The sequence below is a fragment of the Podarcis erhardii genome (assembly GCF_964252035.2).
Source record: "Podarcis erhardii genome assembly, chromosome: 5".
Lineage (NCBI taxonomy): Eukaryota > Metazoa > Chordata > Lepidosauria > Squamata > Lacertidae > Podarcis > Podarcis erhardii.
This window is the reverse complement of record NC_138509.1, coordinates 57,960,042-57,979,100: the sequence shown is the minus strand read 5'-3', so window position 1 is coordinate 57,979,100 and position 19,059 is coordinate 57,960,042. Positions and strand designations below refer to the sequence as shown.

General features: G+C 41.8%; 1 protein-coding gene and 1 long non-coding RNA gene across 3 annotated transcripts in view; one reads left to right on the top strand and one right to left on the bottom strand.

Annotated features, from left to right (window-relative positions):
• Positions 1–1,281: 1,281 nt before the first annotated feature.
• LOC309342987 lies at positions 1,282–3,436 on the bottom strand. Its single transcript, XR_014157050.1, has 2 exons — positions 3,296–3,436; positions 1,282–1,635 (listed from the first exon to the last, which is right to left on the bottom strand). It is a non-coding gene; the product is annotated as an uncharacterized lncRNA (long non-coding RNA).
• FBXW4 (F-box and WD repeat domain containing 4) overlaps positions 2,769–19,059 on the top strand; it is a 75,343-nt gene continuing 59,052 nt past the window's right edge. The window contains exons 1-2 of one of the 2 annotated variants that reach the window (XM_081864007.1): positions 2,769–3,429; positions 17,884–17,979. In XM_081864007.1, the coding sequence (XP_081720133.1) occupies positions 3,206–3,429; positions 17,884–17,979 (320 nt within the window). In that variant the 5' untranslated portion in view covers positions 2,769–3,205. Of the gene's footprint in view, positions 3,430–3,775; positions 3,915–17,883; positions 17,980–19,059 lie in introns of those variants that run through there. The other variant, XM_081864008.1, reaches the window with a different exon arrangement.

The following is a 19,059-nucleotide window of genomic DNA, read 5'->3' as shown; positions in this document are numbered from 1 at the left end:
CTTTAGGAAATGAAGCAAAATTGCAGGGAAGAGGCAGAGCGCCAGACTGCAGAAAGCATGTTTCCAGATTCCTTAGATGCAGCTTGTGACATCAGCAACCATAATAGTGCATGGAAGGCAAGGTATGTTAAAGCTTGAATTCCAATTTTGGCAATGATTTTCCTTATGTTGATGAAACTGTTAAATCAATGTGTATGAACCAATTTGTTTCTGAGTATTGTTATAGACTAATAAAATTAGTATTAGTCTTATATAAAACATTAAAACAACAATTATATAAAACAACTTGAGTATCTCCCTCCTCATGGCTACAAGATTTACATCAGCTGAACAGATTTACATTTCCTTGGACATGCCTAACATCTTTTCTGCTATTATATGCTTAACTTTATATGCTTAACTTTGTATACAAACCTTTCTCAGACAGGTGACTGTTAATTTACTCCATGAGTATCATACAGATAATGTATTATTATTAATTTATATACTGCTTATATGCCAAATTGGTTTACTGTAGGTTGTGCAGGAATTTACAAGAAGATAACGGCATTTCTCACCAACTTTCCTCTCAGTGATCTCAAGAAATTCTTTCTCACACTTTTGGAATTTGTGGCTGCTACAGAACAGGTTTGTTGATGTTCTTACCTGTGAAGATCTTATAATAACTGGAGTGGTAAATTACTTCTCATGCAAATGTATCTCCACCTGGTATTTGAATCTTTAATTACTCTGCTTCCACATACATATCCAAGTTAGCTGAGTGTTCATTAATGACCTAGGACCAAATTCAATGGATTCAAGTTACAAGAAAGGAGATTCAAACTAAACATCAGGAAGAACTGATAGTAAAAGTTATTGGACAGTGGAACAGACTCCCACGAGTGGTGGAGAACTCTCCTTCCTTGGAGGTTTTTAAGCAGAGGCTGGATGGCCATTTTTCATGTGTTGCAATTCCTGCATTGCAGGGGTCTGGACTAGATGGCCCTTGGGATCCCTTCCAACTCTACAATTCTATGATTTTATGCTGATGCCATCCTCCAGTTTTCTTAGCTCAATTTGATGTAATCTTTAATAACTCTTATTCTTTCATATCACACTTTTCCAGAATTTATTATAAATATAACAATTTATTTCAAATTCAGAGGTGAAAGAAGAGGTTTAACTTGGTCCTTGGTCCTAGGAGACAGTGCAACTATGGAAAGCGTTGAATCAAATGGTATGTTACTTAACTAGTTGCTCTACTTGATGTGAAGACTGAAAACCACACTTGTCTGTCTTAAGTTTGTTTTCAACTCTGCTTTATTGAAGAAACATTGTCTGCAAGTTGTATTGCATTGAAGTCTACAATCATCATCAGGTCCAAAAGGATATTTAATACAGCCATTGCCATATACTACTGGAAACGTTGCAGCATATGGTTTAGCACCAGCTATTTTATTCCATTCAAAAACTGTAACAAAGACTGTATCCCAACCTTTTCTTCTCACATTCTGAACATCTTGTGCATCTTTGATGATCATCTGACAGATGAAGAATGTTTTGTTTTTCAGCTAGAAATGGTGTAGCATGTAATAGATCCATTTCAAGGAAACAGTATGAAGAAAGTAGCTTTGCCAATATTTAGCTCCACTGACTCTGAAATAAAAAAGATGTCATTTGTATCAGACATTTAGATTAATATTACAGTACAGCAATAGAGCACTCCTGTTATCTGAATGCTTGTGACTGCCAAGGACCAGAAACAGACTTAGCTTCCCTGACAGTATTTTTGAATGTATCCTTTTTTTCCTCCCACAAAAGGAAATGGTTGTACTTGGTAATAAGTTGCACAGAGAATAAAACTTGCCCTGAGAATGCCTTGGTCCATATTGACAGAGATAGTGCAGAGGGAACAATGTATGTTTATTCACAAGGAACTTTGCAACATGTCCAATTTGCTGGATATTAATTATTTGCATTAGTTATTCCCTGCATCCTCTGGTATGTGAGTACAAAGGCTCAAGTGGAGTCTGCATGCTGGACAAGCAGGTGTCAATATCTACATATTCTGAGATCTTACAGGAATGGCCCGAAAGGCTCTGAAGACACATTTCTATCAAAATCAAGGTACATACTTTATTGTATCATTGCACTACTGTAGTTAGCTTGTGTGTCTATATGCTATATTTCAGCAGGAAGCCAGTTAACAAACTGTGCTTACAAATCACATCTTCAGTGAGTTGGAGTTTGGCTGGTGGAAGCTAAGCAAGTCATGGGGACTGGATGAAGATATTCCTGCCCCCCCCCCCGCTCTGGTCTGTACAGCAACTTAAGGCAACTTGAAACGCTGGGGGGCGGGATGGGGGAGAAGACAACCTCCTGGGGTTTTAAGCAGTGAATGTGTACATAACCAGCACCTCCAACCATAAAATAGGTGTAAATTCTACCACAGGCTTTAATTTACTATGACACAAACCACGTCCTATTTCGGCATGTTCAGAATTTTCTTGATTCTGAAACAACAGCCTGGGCAATGCACATCTTCTCTTGGGGGAACTGATCCTGTAAGGAATTTATAAGACACAGGTTGCAGTCATACATGCTTGAACACTTACCGGTACTTCAATGGGAAGTAAACAAGCACAGGATTGCACCACAGAGATAAAAAAAGCTTAGCACTCATATAGAATTTCTGGCATGTTCAACGCGCATACACCACCTCAGTTTTAATCATTATAACCCTGTGAAATACGTCAGTATGTTATTATCCCCCTATTGCAAAACGTGCTTGTGTGTCTAAAACAGACTTGCCTACAACCAATGGAAAGGGAAGTGGCACGTTTCCCTAGCACACTCCTCTTTTATTGGCGTTTGGGCTGCAGACGTGGGTTTTGCCTGCAACTGTACTTTTCCAGAATTTGAGAAGTTTGCGGATCGTAACATGACTATATGTTTCCTGAGGAGAGAAACGTGTCCCCGCCGTGCCAAAAGGGAGTCCCTCTGTTTCTTTCCCCCTTTTCTCACCCTGAAGCCATCGCGGATCCAATGAACGCACTACCGAGGGCCGGTCTCCCGAGGGCGGGACGTACCCATGTGACTGACCGACCAGACGGGGAGGAACCGCCGCCCCCGACAAGCGGCGGCCTACCCGGGCCCAGCGGCGGCGGCGGCGGCGGCGTTTCCGAGTCTGTCGCTGCCGGGCCCGGGCCGGCGAGGCCTCTGCTCCATGGGGAGGCCGGGCAGCCCCCCGCAGGCGGAGAGCCGCTGCCCACTGTGGGCGCTGCCGGAGGAGCTGCTGCTGCTCATCTGCTCGTACCTGGACGCGCGGGCCTTGGGCCGCCTGGGCCAGACCTGCCGCCGCCTTTGCCGCTTCACCTGCCGGGATGCGCTGTGGAGGCGACTCGCCCGCTCCTGCCTCAACGCAGGCTTCAGCGCGCACGGCGCCGACCTGTAAGCGCCTGGGCTGGGGAAAAGCCGGCTGGGAAAACACGGGGCTTCGCGGCCTAGCTGGTTGCTAAGGGGCGCCCTTGTCACCAAGGCCACGCCCGCTCTGTCAGGGGAGGTGGGGGGTTCCTGAAGCGCCAGGGCCCGGCGAGGGAGGGAGGGAGGGAGGATGACCGCCGCGGATTCCCGCGGAGGAGTCCGGATGGCCTGGCGAAGGGGCGGAGATCTTGTTCGGGGCTCGTAATGGGCGCGAAGCAGCCTGGGATACACAATCAGTTCAGGGGCCGAACTGTGCTTAGTTTTGTAGTCCCGGGACATACTGTCCTTAGGTACCTTATTAGACACGGTATGTTGTGTCCTGGACCCATTGATTTGTGCCATCCAATGTTAGATCCCACAATCTTGCAAGGAACCCAGGCTTTTAGGGCATCTATTACTGTGACAGCGGATGCCTGTTTTCACTACAATTTAGCATTGGAGACACGCTTTAGGTAACACTCAAAAAGATGTACTGTAGATGTGGGCTTGTCCCTTCAAACTCTACAATTGTAATAATAATAATAATAATTATTTATTATTTATACCCCGCCCATCTGGCTGGGCCTCCCCAGCCACTCTGGGCGGCTTCCAAAAGAATATTAAAATACTATGATACATCAAACATTAAAAGCATCCCTAAACAGGGCTGCCTTCAGATGTCTTCTAAAAGTCTGGTAGTTGTTGTTCTCTTTGACATCTGGTGGGAGGGCATTCCACAGGGAGGGCGCCACTACCGAGAAGGCCCTCTGCCTGGTTCCCTGTAACTTAACTTCTCGCAGTGAGGGAACCGCCAGAAGGCCCTCGGTGCTGGACCTCAGTGTCCGGGTAGAACGATGGGGGTGGAGACGCTCCTTCAGGTATACTGGACCGAGGCCGTTTAGGGCTTTAAAGGTCAGCACCAACACTTTGAATTGTGCTCGGAAACGTACTGGGAGCCAATGTAGGTCTTTCAAGACCGGTGTTATATGGTCTCGGCGGCCGCTCCCTGTCACCAGTCTGGCTGCTGCGTTCTGGATTAGTTGTAGTTTCCGGGTCACCTTCAAAGGTAGCCCCACGTAGAGTGCATTGCAGTAGTCCAAGCGGGAGATAACCAGAGCATGCACCACTCTGGCGAGGCAGTCCACAGGCAGATAGGGTCTCAGCCTGCGTACCAGATGGAGCTGGTACACAGCTGCCCTGGACACGGATTTAACTTGTGCCTCCATGGACAGCTGTGAGTCCAAAATGACTCCCAGGCTGCACACCTGGTCCTTCAGGGGCACAGGTACCGCATTCAGGACCAGGGAGTCCTCCACACCTGCCCGCCTCCTGTCCCCCAGAAACAGTACTTCTGTCTTGTCAGGATTCAATCTCAATCTGTTAGCCGCCATCCATCCTCCAACCGCCTCCAGACACTCACACAGTTGTATGATTATATATGCTTCCAGAATAAGGGGGGGGTGGCTTCCTTCTTGCAGCCCCAACCCTTACACACCCGGCAGTAAGTCCCATTGACTTCAGACTCTCTTTGAACTCGGTTGCGTTGTCTGTTGGGTTGTACAGCCCTGGTTCTGAACAGAAGGCAACACTTTGAGACCCAGAGATGCCTAATAGCCCTTGGGTCGAGTTGCATTTCCATGTGACATCCCAGACTGCCTTGAGTCTCAGATAGGGCATTTCTTAATAATTTATAACCTGATACAGAAAGTGGAAGAAAAGCGAGTTTACTTCTTTGTCAGCATGGACTTTTCAGTTTTAATATGCAGGAAATTTAAAGGTCGATTAAAGGTGTTGTGTATTCCTGTTGCCTTGGTAGTAGTTGTGGGCCTGCTGTGATAACTCGGGATACTCTGTGCCCCTCAAGTGTAGCAAGGCTGGAATCACAGCTGAATTAGATTGGTTCTTTTCTGACCTATGCTTAATTACTGATTAGTATGTTTAAGTTCTACTCAAACTCTACTTAAGGGATGGAGTTAATGCAAAATTACAGTGTTAAAACAATGCACTTAATGTACATCAGCAAAGAACTTACTGTGTTCCTGATTTGCTTTATCTTCCTTTACCCTGTCCTCCGGGTTTGTTTCTGAAGTGCTCAAACTGGGAAGTGTATAATGTTGCACTTTCATGCGCATGGATCACTGCATTTGTAATTGTGTGGGAAACAAACTGCCAATATCATCAACATGTGGTGAGGAAAATTTCACTACTTTCCCGCCTCCTTTGTTTTCTGAAGAAATTTGTGGCATAAATTGCCCCATGATGTAGCTGGATGCAACAGATGCAGCATGGCATCTAAATAGTTTACATTTCAGCTGGTAACTGACCAGCTGAAATGTTCATCATGTAGATGCTATGCTATATATTTAATAAAACCCAGTTTACTAGTAGTGACAATTGAATCAATGGTATTTTGTGAAGGAGTATGGGGAGGAGCTATTAGCTCCATACATCTCTTATATGCAGACCCCTAGTTCAATCGCTGGCATCTGTAGCTACATCTGAAGTAGTAGGTTGGAGAGAGACTCCTCCTTGAGACATTGAAGAGCTGTTGACAGTCCATGTTGATCAGGCAACAGCTGGTCTGCATGTTCTGGTTTGAGGGTTTCATTCACCTTTGGCCAACTCTTTGGGGACTAATGCCAGTGGTGGATGTGACCTAAAGCAAGAATGGTCATCTCAGACTCCCACACATGCACTCTCCCATGTGCGTGCACACACAGGACAAACACACAGCTTTGTATCCTGGTTAAAGGATTAGTGGTAACTGGTGAATGCTGGTGTTGACATATCCTTTAATAGTAGTTAAATGGAGAGAAAGTTGTCTTTCTTTGATTTCGTAACCATATTAAAACTATATAAGCTCTTTTAGTATTTAACAACTTATGTGGTATTTTATTTATTTATTTATAATAAGTATTTCTGTACTGGCGTATCATAAAATATATCAAGGTGGTGTACACTAGAAGACACAATTTAATATTCTCACTTAATATTAAAGATACAGATAATCATTCAGGTGACTTAGTAAAAAAAAAAAAGAAATAAACAGCTGCAAGGCTTGTCAGTACAAGAGCCTTCAAGAGATGCCTGAAAGTGAGAATACCTGCCAAATCATTGCTGGAAGAATTTTCCACAGCATTGGACAGATGACACTAAATGCTCAACTCTAGCCAAGACCAATTGGGCCTCTGTAACATGAGATTGAGACTTCCTCAATCTCGGCCCTCCAGATGTTTTTGGCCTACAACTCCCATGATCCCTAGCTAGCAGGACCAGTGGTCAGGAATGATGGGAATTGTAGTCTCAAAACACCTGGAGGGCTGAGGTTGAGAAAGCCTGCTCCAGATGATCTCACTTTTTCACCAGATGAACTTCTCTCTGGATGATTTTCATTAATTTGTTTTGGTGTTTTTCTTAGATAAATCTTGGATTTATTTTTAATAAATCCAGACTTTCATTTGAGTGTATCTTATAAGGTTCATAGGGGCAGAACCTGAAGTGTTTAAAAAAATCTGATGCATTTGAATTAAAAACATCAAAATCTTCAGTTAATCATGAGCCAAGAACCATGAAATAATTATTAAAGTTCAAACAGATTCTATAGGCCTGACTAACATTAGTTGGATGGCCCTGAACAGTTTAAAGATAGCTTTAGAACTTAATGCTCTTTCCAAAAAATCTCCTATTATGCTAATCTGTTTAAAAATGTTGCTGAATGGAAAACCAAGGAGACACATCAAGACCTGGGGTTGTGGGAAGTAGTAAAGGAAATTCCCTTTGCACTAGTGTCTTGGGCGAAAGTTACATTGAAATCGGCAGGGGTGAGGGCTGTAGGATTGTTGTATCTTTCAGCACCTGGGATCTGCTTGCTGTGCTATATTGTCCTTGCTTCTGAGGAAATGAATTTTTGTATTTTTTCATTAACTATAAGCTCTACATTGGATGCAGGAGGGGGTCAGGTATACAGCATAACAGGTGCAGTAGTTGGTAGGGCCTCTCCTCTCCTCTTATTTCTAAAGTGAAAGGCTGAACAATAATCTGAAATTTCAGTCAACTGAGGAAAGTGTACAAATGAAAGCATATATAAACCTCTCAAGGTAACTTTAAATGTTCACTAGCTTTTCTTAAAGGCTTTTTTTGATTGCATTTTCCTGTTGTATAGTGGACTCTTAAAATACCTCAATAGCGTTATGAGTGTGACTGTGTGAAGAGTGGTGGGAAAATGTTTAGAATTGGCCTCTTCCTGTATTTTGCTTCTTATCCCTGGGCATTATAAGGCTTCCTAGATTTGAGCACATTGTGTGATAGTAGTACTGGGGGTTTTTTTGCCTGTGGTCAGACAGTGAACTGGTTATGTGCTTCTTAGCTTGCAGTAGAAGACATGTACAGTAATACACTGTACAGCTTACACTAGTCCTTGGACTTGGGTTTTATACTCCTGCCAGGGAACACTACCTATAACCACTTTCCTGCCACATAACAGATGCTTATCATGGGGCAGATGGAGCTATGGGTGGGATAAGGTGGGCCCACAGTTACGGTGAAGCAGACAACTACTTTGAATTTCTCAGATCTTGTGTGCAGGTGCAGATGGTGACTAGGGGTTGCCAGTTGTGTGTTAATTTTAGGTAAAATTATGAAGGTTTATATTTGTCTTGTTTAAGGACTTCAGAAAGGAACAAGTTTTGAAAATAAGTTGTGGTAGTCAGAGTAACAGCTACAGGTTTCTATTGGCAAATTTCAGGGTTTGTTTGTTTTAATATTGCTTTCAACATTAGTTTTGTACTTTTGAGCTAACACCTCTCCAAATCCAACCATATGGGATTATTTCCAGCTAATCTCTAATATTCAATATTCTTGGATGAGGTTCTTGAGTATGTAGTGGTACCTCAGCTCCAGGTGTTCTTGGATGAGGTGAATTATCTAGATCCATTTCAAACCAGCTTTAGGCTGCATTTGACAGGAAACTGAGAGATGGCTGCTGTTCTAGATGGCTGCTACTGGGCCAACTTCTTTCCAGAAAAGATCCATGGGTGCCCCATCTCTGCTGAATTTCAGCTGGCAGGCAGTTACATACTTATTCTGACATGTAAGCAATTACATATTTATTCAAATATACCTTTGGCCTCTATTATTATTTACTGGATTTCTTACCTGTCCTTCACCATAAGGTCACAGGGTGAGCAACAACAATATAAAAAGACAATATTAAAATCAGTTGAAATAATTTTGATTCAGAAGCTTAAGGTGGGTCCTAGTTTGTGTGTGTATATAACATGTGTCAAAAGTAATGGTAAACAGTTGTGTTTTCAGTATTCAGTGGTACCTCGGGTTACATACGCTTCAGGTTACATACGCTTCAGGGTACAGACCTCCGGAACGAATTAAATACTTAACCTGTATGGCAATAACTATATAGTGAAGGTGTCAGGTGCGCCTCTGTGCTTAGGAGCTGCCACAGAGAATGCCTTCTCCCATTCTGTACCCCCACCAATGTCTGAGTGTGGCAGAACTATGAAGAGGGTTCCTATACAACACCTGAGGGAGTTCTCTAGGAAAGGAGATGGTCTTTCAGATGTTTGGGGCTCTAGTCATTTAGGTCTTTAGAAGTAATGTAAGCACCTTCAATTGGGCCCAGAAATGAACTAGCATCTATAAGCTCACTAGTTTTGTCAGTGTAAATGTTGCAGTTTGCTCAACAGCCAGTTTTGTTTGTTCGTTTTACAGATGCTTTACCTATGTGTGCTAATGTTTTGTTATTTTATATTTATTTGTTAGCTAGCCCCCTTGAGCCCTGTTTGGTGGAATGACAGCATGCAAACAAACAAATAAGCAGTGTACTGGTCTTGGAGGTTATCGTCTCACTTAGCCAAGGGTTTGATGGTGTTCTGGTCAGGTTTCTCTACTTTGACTTTTTTTTGTCAGTTTTTAAAATGGAAATTACAGTTTGAGTATTACATTATAAGTTTTATTTTGTTTCCAGAAGCCTAGGAGAGGGAGACATTGGCAGAGTATCCTTGCTGGCTATTCCTGCACAAGGATGAAAATAATCTCAGAACACTTTGGTACACTCATCAAGAGTTGGATGCCTCAGGTTTCCAGCCTTGTGCACGACTACTAATGCTTTCCTATTGTACTGGAGGTGCCCCATCTAATAATTGTAGAATGCCATTTGCCCTCTATGTGCGCATACATTTTGGCTTCTGCTCTCTCTCTTTATCCTTTGAATTCCTAGGAGACCACAATGGAATGAGCTTCTGTACTGTGCACAGCTGTGTATTGCAGGTGGGGTAGATTGATTAAGGTATTAGTCTCTAACATGATCTATGGTGGGTTGTGCAGTGTTCTAACAAACAGGGTTAAAAAACATCTCTAAATGTCCACATGAGTATTTGAACTTACTATTAAGTATGGAATTTGCAGTACTTGATTCAGAGCACATGGGAGCTAGGAAGCCAAGGTTCACAACTGTATTTATTGTCGTCTTCAGAAGTTTGCAAAAGGTTTTGTTTAACGGTTTCTGTGTGATGATAAAAATTGAGTTTAGCATTTCTTTAAAGGCGGTGGCAGGGAGAAAGAGATTGTGATCAATCACCTGCAGGAGCAGGAAAGGGCCATTTGATTTTAATATAGTTTGCCCAAATGTACATTGCAGCAGGAAGAGAGGTCTTGTATTACAGTATGTGCACGTGGTGACTGAGTGCATAATTTGAAAAAATTGTATGCTGCCCTTCAGTAACCAAAAGTCTGTAAGAAAGTTCCCTTCAGATCTTGTAAAGCAACATCTCTAAAGTGCTTCCTGGTGTTGTCAGAAATGATGAGCCCCCTTCCCTGAACGCCAGAGCATTCTTTGCCATTGCGGTTTTATGACCAGCAATGTGGTAGTTAACTTGGACTCTGTTTTATTCATCGTACACCTTCTTGTCATCTTACTCTTGGCCTTAGCTCTGCCTTTTAAACTTGCCTATTCAGAAATAAAAATATACCTGGGGTGAGCTGTAGCTGAGTGGTGGAACATAGTGTTTTGTTTTTTAAGCAAACACCCTGCACCTGAGCATCCTTGTTTGGAAATAAATTGTCTCATTTTGATAGGACTTGCTTCCAGACTGAAAGAGCTATGACATATAGTTTCCAGGCTACATATAGCTCAAATGCATTTTAGTGTCATCCATGGATTTTTACAAGAATTTTGATCATACCAAGGTTATATAACATCAATAAAATAAGATTTACTAAAGATTTAATTAAAATAATTATTATGAAGATATGTTTCAAATGGGATGGTGTTATGAGATGTTTGGCTTGGAAATAAGAAGACAAATAAAAATAATTTGACTCCTCACCATACTTTACAAACCGTTTTAGGCCTATATCAGATTACCCAAGGGGCTAATAGATTACCGGTATATACTATTGCATTATATTTATAACAGTGGAAAGCGAAATGCCGGTGGACAACAAAAGAGGTTTAAAGACTCTCTCAAGGCAAATCTTAAAAAATGCAGTATAAGCCCAGATAATTGGGAACATTGGCCTGCAAGCGCTCCAGTTGAAGAATAGCCTCTACCAAATGCGCCATGATATTTGAAGAAGCATGAACTCAGGACAAAAACAAGAAACATGCTAAGAGGAAGGCATGTTTGGCCAATCCTCACCATGATCAACTTCCACCCAGAAACCTATGTCCCTAGTTTTGAAGGACATGTGGATCCAGAATTGGCCTCCACAGTCGCTTATGGACACACTGTTAAGACCATATCCATGGAAGACAATCTTACTTGGCTATGAGTGATCGCCAAAGAAAGGAGAAAGAAGATGTAGTTAGAATAGCTTTTTGATGTGGTATCTGTCTGAGGTGACTCTTGGTGCTGAATAAATCGACTAGTGTTGTAAGTGGGTGACTAAAGTAAGAGATAAATATGTAGGGTCAATAAGGTGATAATATCTTCATTTCTTACACATTGCTTCAGATTCTAACACAAGAAATCTATAGCTTAAAAGGGGAACATTAACATTAGATCTTGTGTCTGTGTACTATGTCCTCTGCATTGCTTTCCCCTCCTATGTTTTTACCAGTTTAAGACATCTGAACTAGGCTGCTTAAACATGGATTCTAGGAAAATAAAGAAAAAGAAATATTTCTGAGCTTGATTGATAGCTCTTCAGAGTGACAGAGTGGATAAATGGTAGATAAGAAAGCTCCTGTCTCTTCATAATGTGGACAGCCTGATGCCTGAGGGCATAGAGGGCCAGCGCTCCTATTTGGTTCAAGTACAATCCTGTCTCTGTAAGCATCCTAAAATGGTGTTTTACTAGGTTTAGGCTTATTTGTTGTGTTAGCACCATAGGAGGAAGGAGGCAGGATATGGTAATAACTTCCAAGTCAGCTTTTGCTGGTGGGCATGTGCAGACAATCCTTTAAATCTGAAAAGCTGGCGCATTCCCTAGTGGAAGTAGATCCAATAAAAGACTTGTAGAGCTGGCTTGGATGTCACAGTAAATCATGGTTTGTTATGATAGGAACAAACTGCAGTGATTTTGGAGCTCACACACCATTCCCTTCTCTTATCCTTTGCAATGACTGTAAAAAGAGGATTGGAAGCCTCAGTTTTTTTCTAAACTGCGGTTGTTTCATCTGAAACCAAGAAACAGTAGTTAATCTAATTATGGCTTGTTTCAGCAAACAACACTTAAGATTACCCACTGTTTAGAGTTTGGATGTAACACTAAACTGTGGTTAATCAAAATAGAAGTGAAAGTTTCTTACCTCATTTTTGCAGTCGTGTTTGGGGAGGAACGTGAAAGGGTTTTCTGGCTTGTTCTTAGCACGAGAAACTATGGTTTATTGCAGCGTCCACAAAATGGCCTCACACTGGTTCTTATACTGACTTTTGGCTCTGAGAAGAGCCAAAAAAATTATTATCTGAAATAATCAAATATCAGTGCAGTTAAAAAACCACAATAAAAGAGTTGAAGAAAATACGGCAGAGCAAAAATGTCTCAACCTCTTGTCTAAAGGACAGGAGAGAAGGAGCCTGTCTAATTTGCTTTGGGAGAGAGTTCTACATTTGGGGAGCTGCCACGGTAAAGGTTCTAAGTAAGCAAATTACACTAGTGCTTCGCCAATTACAGTTGGTCCTGATCCATTTCCAGGCACAATTTGAAGGCTCGGGATCAGGATACCTAAAGGGTATCCTGTTTCCATATGTCCCTGTCTCCATATGTGCCTCCTTGGGACCTAAGATCTTCATATGTGCCTACTTGGGACCTAAGATCTTCATTGGAGGCCCTTGATGAGCTTTGTTGCTGGGTAAGCTGTGGCAGGTTACAAGGGAAAAGGTATTTTCTATGTCGATACAGAATGCTTATGGAATGCTCTTCCCAGATGTTTACCTGGTGCCTACCACAGTTATTTTGGCACTTTTTTCATTTTCTCATGCCTTTTGATTTATTTTAACTTCAAATCTGATTTTTGTATTTATTTGTGGTTTTATGCTGTTTTAAAACCCCATACCCAGACTATCTTGCTATTGCTCGATCTTCTGAGTTTCCCTGACAATTTGCTGTGGGGTCTGATACAAATTTCCAAGCAAATAAATAAAACAATTAGAACTCAATCTGAATCCATGGGCATTTAGATTTCAGACATGAAGTGGAAGTTAATACCCAGTCCAAGACATTTTTGCAAAACATCAGCATTTAAAGTGGGAATTCTTCCTCATACTTTCAGTGGACATATTTTTTTGCCATTTTGGACCAGAGTAGGAGGTAAAGCACAGAGACTGCAAACCGACCCTCTAGTCTCTTTTCCTGATTGTAAAAAACGAGATTCTTAGGTGATGGCAATCTCTGTGTGTTTTTGTTTAAAGTGGGTCACATGCCCAGGAATGCAGTCAAATTATAATGGTGACAAAGTGCCGGAAAAGGGAGGGAGATGGGGGGGGGGGGAGGAGAGAGAGCCCCAGGCGATGGAAAGAGAGCTGGGAATACTAGAGTCTGGCTAGGCCTCAGGGCCAGGTTAGAGATTCTCCCATGCATTAACAGCTATAAGAGATGTTTGTTTAAAGGGATATTTTTTTCTCCTTAGGGGTGCTTTGTCATTTTTTAAACAATACAGGTCATCAAGAACAGAGAGGGATGGTCAAGAAGAATAGTTGCACTCCTTGGTGCACTTGCTCTTGTTTCTTCTGCTATGTATCTTATCAAACTTCATGTTTAATAGTTTCAAACATTACATTGATAGAGAAATTCTACATGTGTTATTTTTTAAAGTAATTGTTAACTCAGTTAGGGAAAGGTAAAGGGACCCCTGACCGTTAGGTCTAGTCGTGACCGACTCTGGGGTTGCGGCGCTCATCTTGCTTTATTGGCCGAGGGAGCCGGCGTACAGATTCCGGGTCATGTGGCCAGCATAACTAAGCCGCTTCTGGCAAACGAAAGCAGCGCACGGAAACGCCATCTACCTTCCCCTATTTATCTACTTGCACTTTGATGTGCTTTCGAACTGCTAGGTTGGCAGGAGCAGGGACCAAGCAACGGGAGCTCACCCCGTCATGGGGATTTGAACTGCCGACCTTCTGATTGGCAAGTCCTAAGCTCTGCGGTTTAACCCACAGTGCCACCCATGTCCCATTTTGTTAACAAAGTATCAATAAGTAAATAAATAAAGGCACAATCCTGAACATACATCCTTGGGAGCAGGGATGCCCACATTGAATAAAATGTATTTTGGGGGGGCAGGTAAACCCCACCCAACATAATCACATGACACAGCACACACAAACCATTTGAATAGCAGTGTCCATAAACTTTGCAAGGAATGGCCCCCTCAAATATTTTACGGGGGGGGGGCAAAGGGACCTCAGCCCCTAGGAGTTGGCTCCTATGCTTGGGAGTAAATCTAATTGAACAAAGTGGGACTTACTACTTAGTAGACTTCTATAGGATTCCCCAGCGAAGCCTCTCTTTGTGATAAAAGAAATTAAAGTCAATGTGAAGGTGATAATTGCTTAAAATACATAGGAATACGTGGCAGGTTTGAACTGATACAAGGTGAACTTCCCATGCTCGTAAAAAGTGATGGAAAAACTTCACGGGCCAACAGGATCTAAACTTAATTGACTTTATTAAAACAATATTGTTATGTCAGTATTAAAAATACTTTTATTGCCAGGGCAACTATTCTGGTTTGAGTTGCAGGGAACTTCAAGTCCTTCAGTAGCCAGTGATTAATATCCCTCTAGTATCACTTGTTCTAGCACAGCTTATTAGGATAGGAAAAGAAACTGTTTAAAAGCAGCACCTTACTTCACCCATTGTTTTAAATCTCTTCTGTGCCTCATGTTTTTTTAGTTCTATCCACTGATGCATGAAAAGAGCTTTCTTCTTTGTTAGCCCCCACCGCTAATGGGGAACTAGACATCTTCTATTCAGTCTCATGTTTGATGGATGGAATTGCTAGCAAATCTCCAGTTGCAGACTTCTTTTTTTGTTGTTTGGGGGCAGAACATGGTTCATGTTTCTACTGCTATCCTTAAGGGTTAGCTTACTGCTGTGATTTTCTTAGAGACAGGGCTTGCTATAGTCTTGCATTTCCAGTGTAAGGGGAAATGCCATGGGAAGGCAGTTGGTATCTATTTGTCCTTTTGGAGGTTACCGTCCAGCACAGAGTTAGCTGCAATTAAGCTCCACAGATTTGGTGGGACTTACAGTGCAATTATATGCATGTCTGCTCAAAAGGAAACCCTGTTCAGTGGGTTTACTCTCAGGTAATTGGGCATAGGAATGCACCTTTATGTACCCATAGCTGTGTGCTGGGTAGTGGTCCATGTAAGCAAGCAAGAGTGGTTTCCTGTTGAGAGCAGAAAAGTAGAGTGCTCTCAGCCATTGCTGTTTGCTACCGGGTCTGTCTATAAGTTAACCCACATCTATATCAGAATTGGCCTCATTTAGTACCTAATTTTACTAGTCCAGAAGACTTTATGGAATTTAAGGTAACCTCTAGTATTGTGGTCTTTCCCCTTTAAAGGTCACCTTCATGATGGTGAAACAGAAGGGGTTTGGCTGAGTTACATGAGATGGGGAAATTTACAACAGTAATAAAGGGTGTTGTAATAAATCCTTAAGCTCCAGCTGCCTACATATGGACAGTGCTGCTGCAGACAACAATGGAGTTTTATACTTACTTATACTGTACCTTCAAAATGTACATTAGTGCTTTTATGGTATAGCAGGAGTGGGGAAACCTCCAGTCCACAGTCCTTATTCGGCCTGCCAGTCCCTGGAGACTGACCTATCAGGACTTTTAGGGGAAACCATGCCCACCTTTCTTGCACTTGACATTTTAAACTTCATGCTGCAGCTAAAATGAAGAAAAATCAAAAGCCCATTATAAACATGCCCCTGATTCTTTCCTTCAATCAAAAGGAAGATTTAGTACTGGGTAAAGAGTAACATAAGGGAAAAAGAAGTATCTGCCACAGAGATCTTACAATACAAATCTCAACACTAGTTGACAACAGAGGGAGGTAAGAAAGGGCAAGGAAAGGGTAATGGATGGAACGTGAACAAATGCCGTTACACCTGCTTAGGCTACCCCACTGAAGTGGTCACTAGCTAACTAGCCTGAACTCACCTTTCTAGTTCCATGAGAACAGAAATCCTTTCCAAGTTTGTGTTAATAATAAACAGCCACAATAGCTCTTGTGCTGTTACCTGCCGTGCATTTGAACGGTTGGTGCCCATGAGCCTGGTGCTGGAATGCACAAAGCCAGGACAAAAGCATTCCTGCAGTTTTGTTCCTCCCACTGTTGCACATGCCTGCTTAAAGTAGCTTTCTTTCATGCAGAGCTCTTAGAGGATTCTCTTTATTTGCTTTATCAGTTCACTGGCTGCTAAATTTAGACTCTAGCTCTTGGTAGTGTTAAAATAAAACCTCCTTGGCCTCCCTGAGTGATCATGTTTGTGCCTAATTTCAGAGATGAAATGGGTTGGTAGTACTACCTTGCTGGCTTTGCACCTGGACTAGTTGGTAACTTCCACCTTGCACGTTTCTTTTGGGCTCATGCCTTTGTGTGTGAAGTTTCATTGCAAGTCACATACTTTGAAATGGAAAAAAAACTATTTGCTATGGCTCTGGAATGTGGGGATAAAAATCCTGGCTTGGTTTTCTTTTTGGAATGAGCTTTTCAAAATTTGGAAGTGTAGGGTATGTGCCAGTGCTGCAAGTGGAAGTGTAACTGGACTAAAGGACCCCTGACCATTAGGTCCAGTCGTGATTGACTCTGGGGTTGTGGCGCTCATCTTGCTTTACTGGCCGAGGGAGCCAGCGTATGGATTCCGGGTCATGTGGACAGCATGACTAAGCCGCTTCTGGCGAACCAGAGCAGTGCACGGAAACGCCGTTTACCTTCCTGCTGGAGCGGTACCTATTTATCTACTTGCACGTTGACGTGCTTTCAAACTGCTAGGTTGGATTTTTTAAAAATGGGAATCGATATCTTGATTTGTTTCGTGTTTCAGCAGAGCGTTTGGTACATTACCTCATGTGAAATAATTAAAATGGAAAATACATTTTACATTGCAGTCCTGTGTAAGTTTGTGTCATAGCAAGTTCCATTACATTAATGAAGTTTACTGTCAAGTAAAAGTGCATAGAGTTACAGCCTTAATTGCTAAAAGGAAGTTGACAATGACTTTATTTGAAAGGTAAATCTCTTGAGGAATTGGATGTATGGATAATGCCATTATATAGATTAGTCACTAGGTGGCACTTAACATGATTGTATCTGAGCAATATTCAGTATTTCCTTTTGTTGTTCTGCTCTTGCTTAAGAGAGAAAATAAAGCTTTTGTCAACCTTCCTGAGTAGCACGTCCTCTAAGCCTTCTCTGACAGAGCATAATTTTTTGGAAGGTTAGTCTGGGTTGCTGTTTTGATTCATATGTTCATTTAGCAATTTTAGTAAAATTTTGCCCTTCTGTAATTTCAAATCTGTAATTGTCTACATGAGGAAAGACATATATTTTTTCATTCCTGGATGTTTTTCTTTTGCTGGGACAATTATTATGCAGTTGTCTTCTTGAGATCTGTAGCAAAACTAGTCTGTGGCTGTATAGTTATGATTTGGATCTATCATGATCTGGTTTATAATTCCTAACATACTCAAAATATAAACTAGCAGGTCATAATTTTGATGATTTAAGGAGGCACAAAAACATGATGGAAAAAAGAGTGTTGAGAACTGAAAATTGCTCAAGTTGATGTACCGGTAGTTCTACTTCTGGTAGCTTTCAGCAATACTACAGTGGCATTGGTGGCAAATGTTATCTCCCTTCTTCCTTCAAGCACTGGGATAGTGATGGAGTCAACTTTCTGTTATGTCAGTAAGCTGATGGAGTCCTACCCAGCCCTGACTTTTCTCTAATTACTCTTTGTCTGCAGAGTGGCTGGTGTTCCAGTGAAGGAAAGGGTCAAGGTTTCTCAGAACTGGAGGCGTGGACGCTGCCGGAAAATCCCACTCCTCAGATGGAAGCGCAAGCAAGTGGTTCCTTCTCTTTTCTCCTGCCCCATGATTTTCAGCTAGAATTCTCTCTGTCTTTGGGAGTTCATCCCATTTTTTATCTCTGTTCAGCTCTTGCATCTCTTTGGTTACACAGTGTTTGAGCCTCTTTAACTTTTGGCATTCTGAGATTGGGTAGCTGTTGATGCTGCTTTCTCTGCAACCTGCTTTCATTTGCCAGTACTATAATACCAAAACTCCCTGAATGCTCTGTGTGTCGAGTCATATTCTCAAATTATCATTGAAAGCTCAGTGTCCAAGCTGCTTGGACACTGGAAGAATATCTACAAGCAGAAAGTGGTGAATCAGCTAACTTTAAACAGGAGTGTTTAAAGTTTCTGCTGATAAATTGCTTCTCTTTCCTCTCAGTTCCTCTTTTGAGACTGAGTGTTCTCCCCTTCCTCACTATATGCTACTTAAATTAGAGTGGGGGGCAGAATTAAGTAGCATATGGGGTGGGCAGGGAAGACAATATCCAGTCTCCAATTTTTTAAAATGCTAAACATCACCAAAGTTTCCAGCTCTCCAAAGAACTGCCTGCTTTTACATGGATCACTTATTAACATAATATTTTTCAATAATAATTATTTGAGGCTTGTTTGATTCCAAGTCTTTGGATTACAATGATAATAATAATATTATTAATATTGTGAGCCACCCTGTGATCTTTGGGCGAAGGGCGGTATAAAACGCAAACGAACAATATATTTTTTGTCCTGCTTTTAGGGAAAACCCCTTTCCAAAGACAGTTAACAAATATAATCATAAAAAGGTAACACCATAAATCACATAAAAGCAAAAGTAAAAGCTTTCGCCTCACACCAGCAGTAAAATAGCACTATCAGTTTAAAATCACAGTTTAAATTGGAGGGGTAGTACTTGGGTGTGTGTGTCACATTTTCTTCTGTATATTTTCTTATAGCTTTGCCAAACAGGAGCATAGATACCTCTCCACAGCAAGGTTATATATTCTATGGGCTTTGGTGGTTGGGTTAGAGTTAGTACAAATATATCATGGGATTCTTTAAAAGCATTTGGAAAGGCCTGAAGTTCCATAA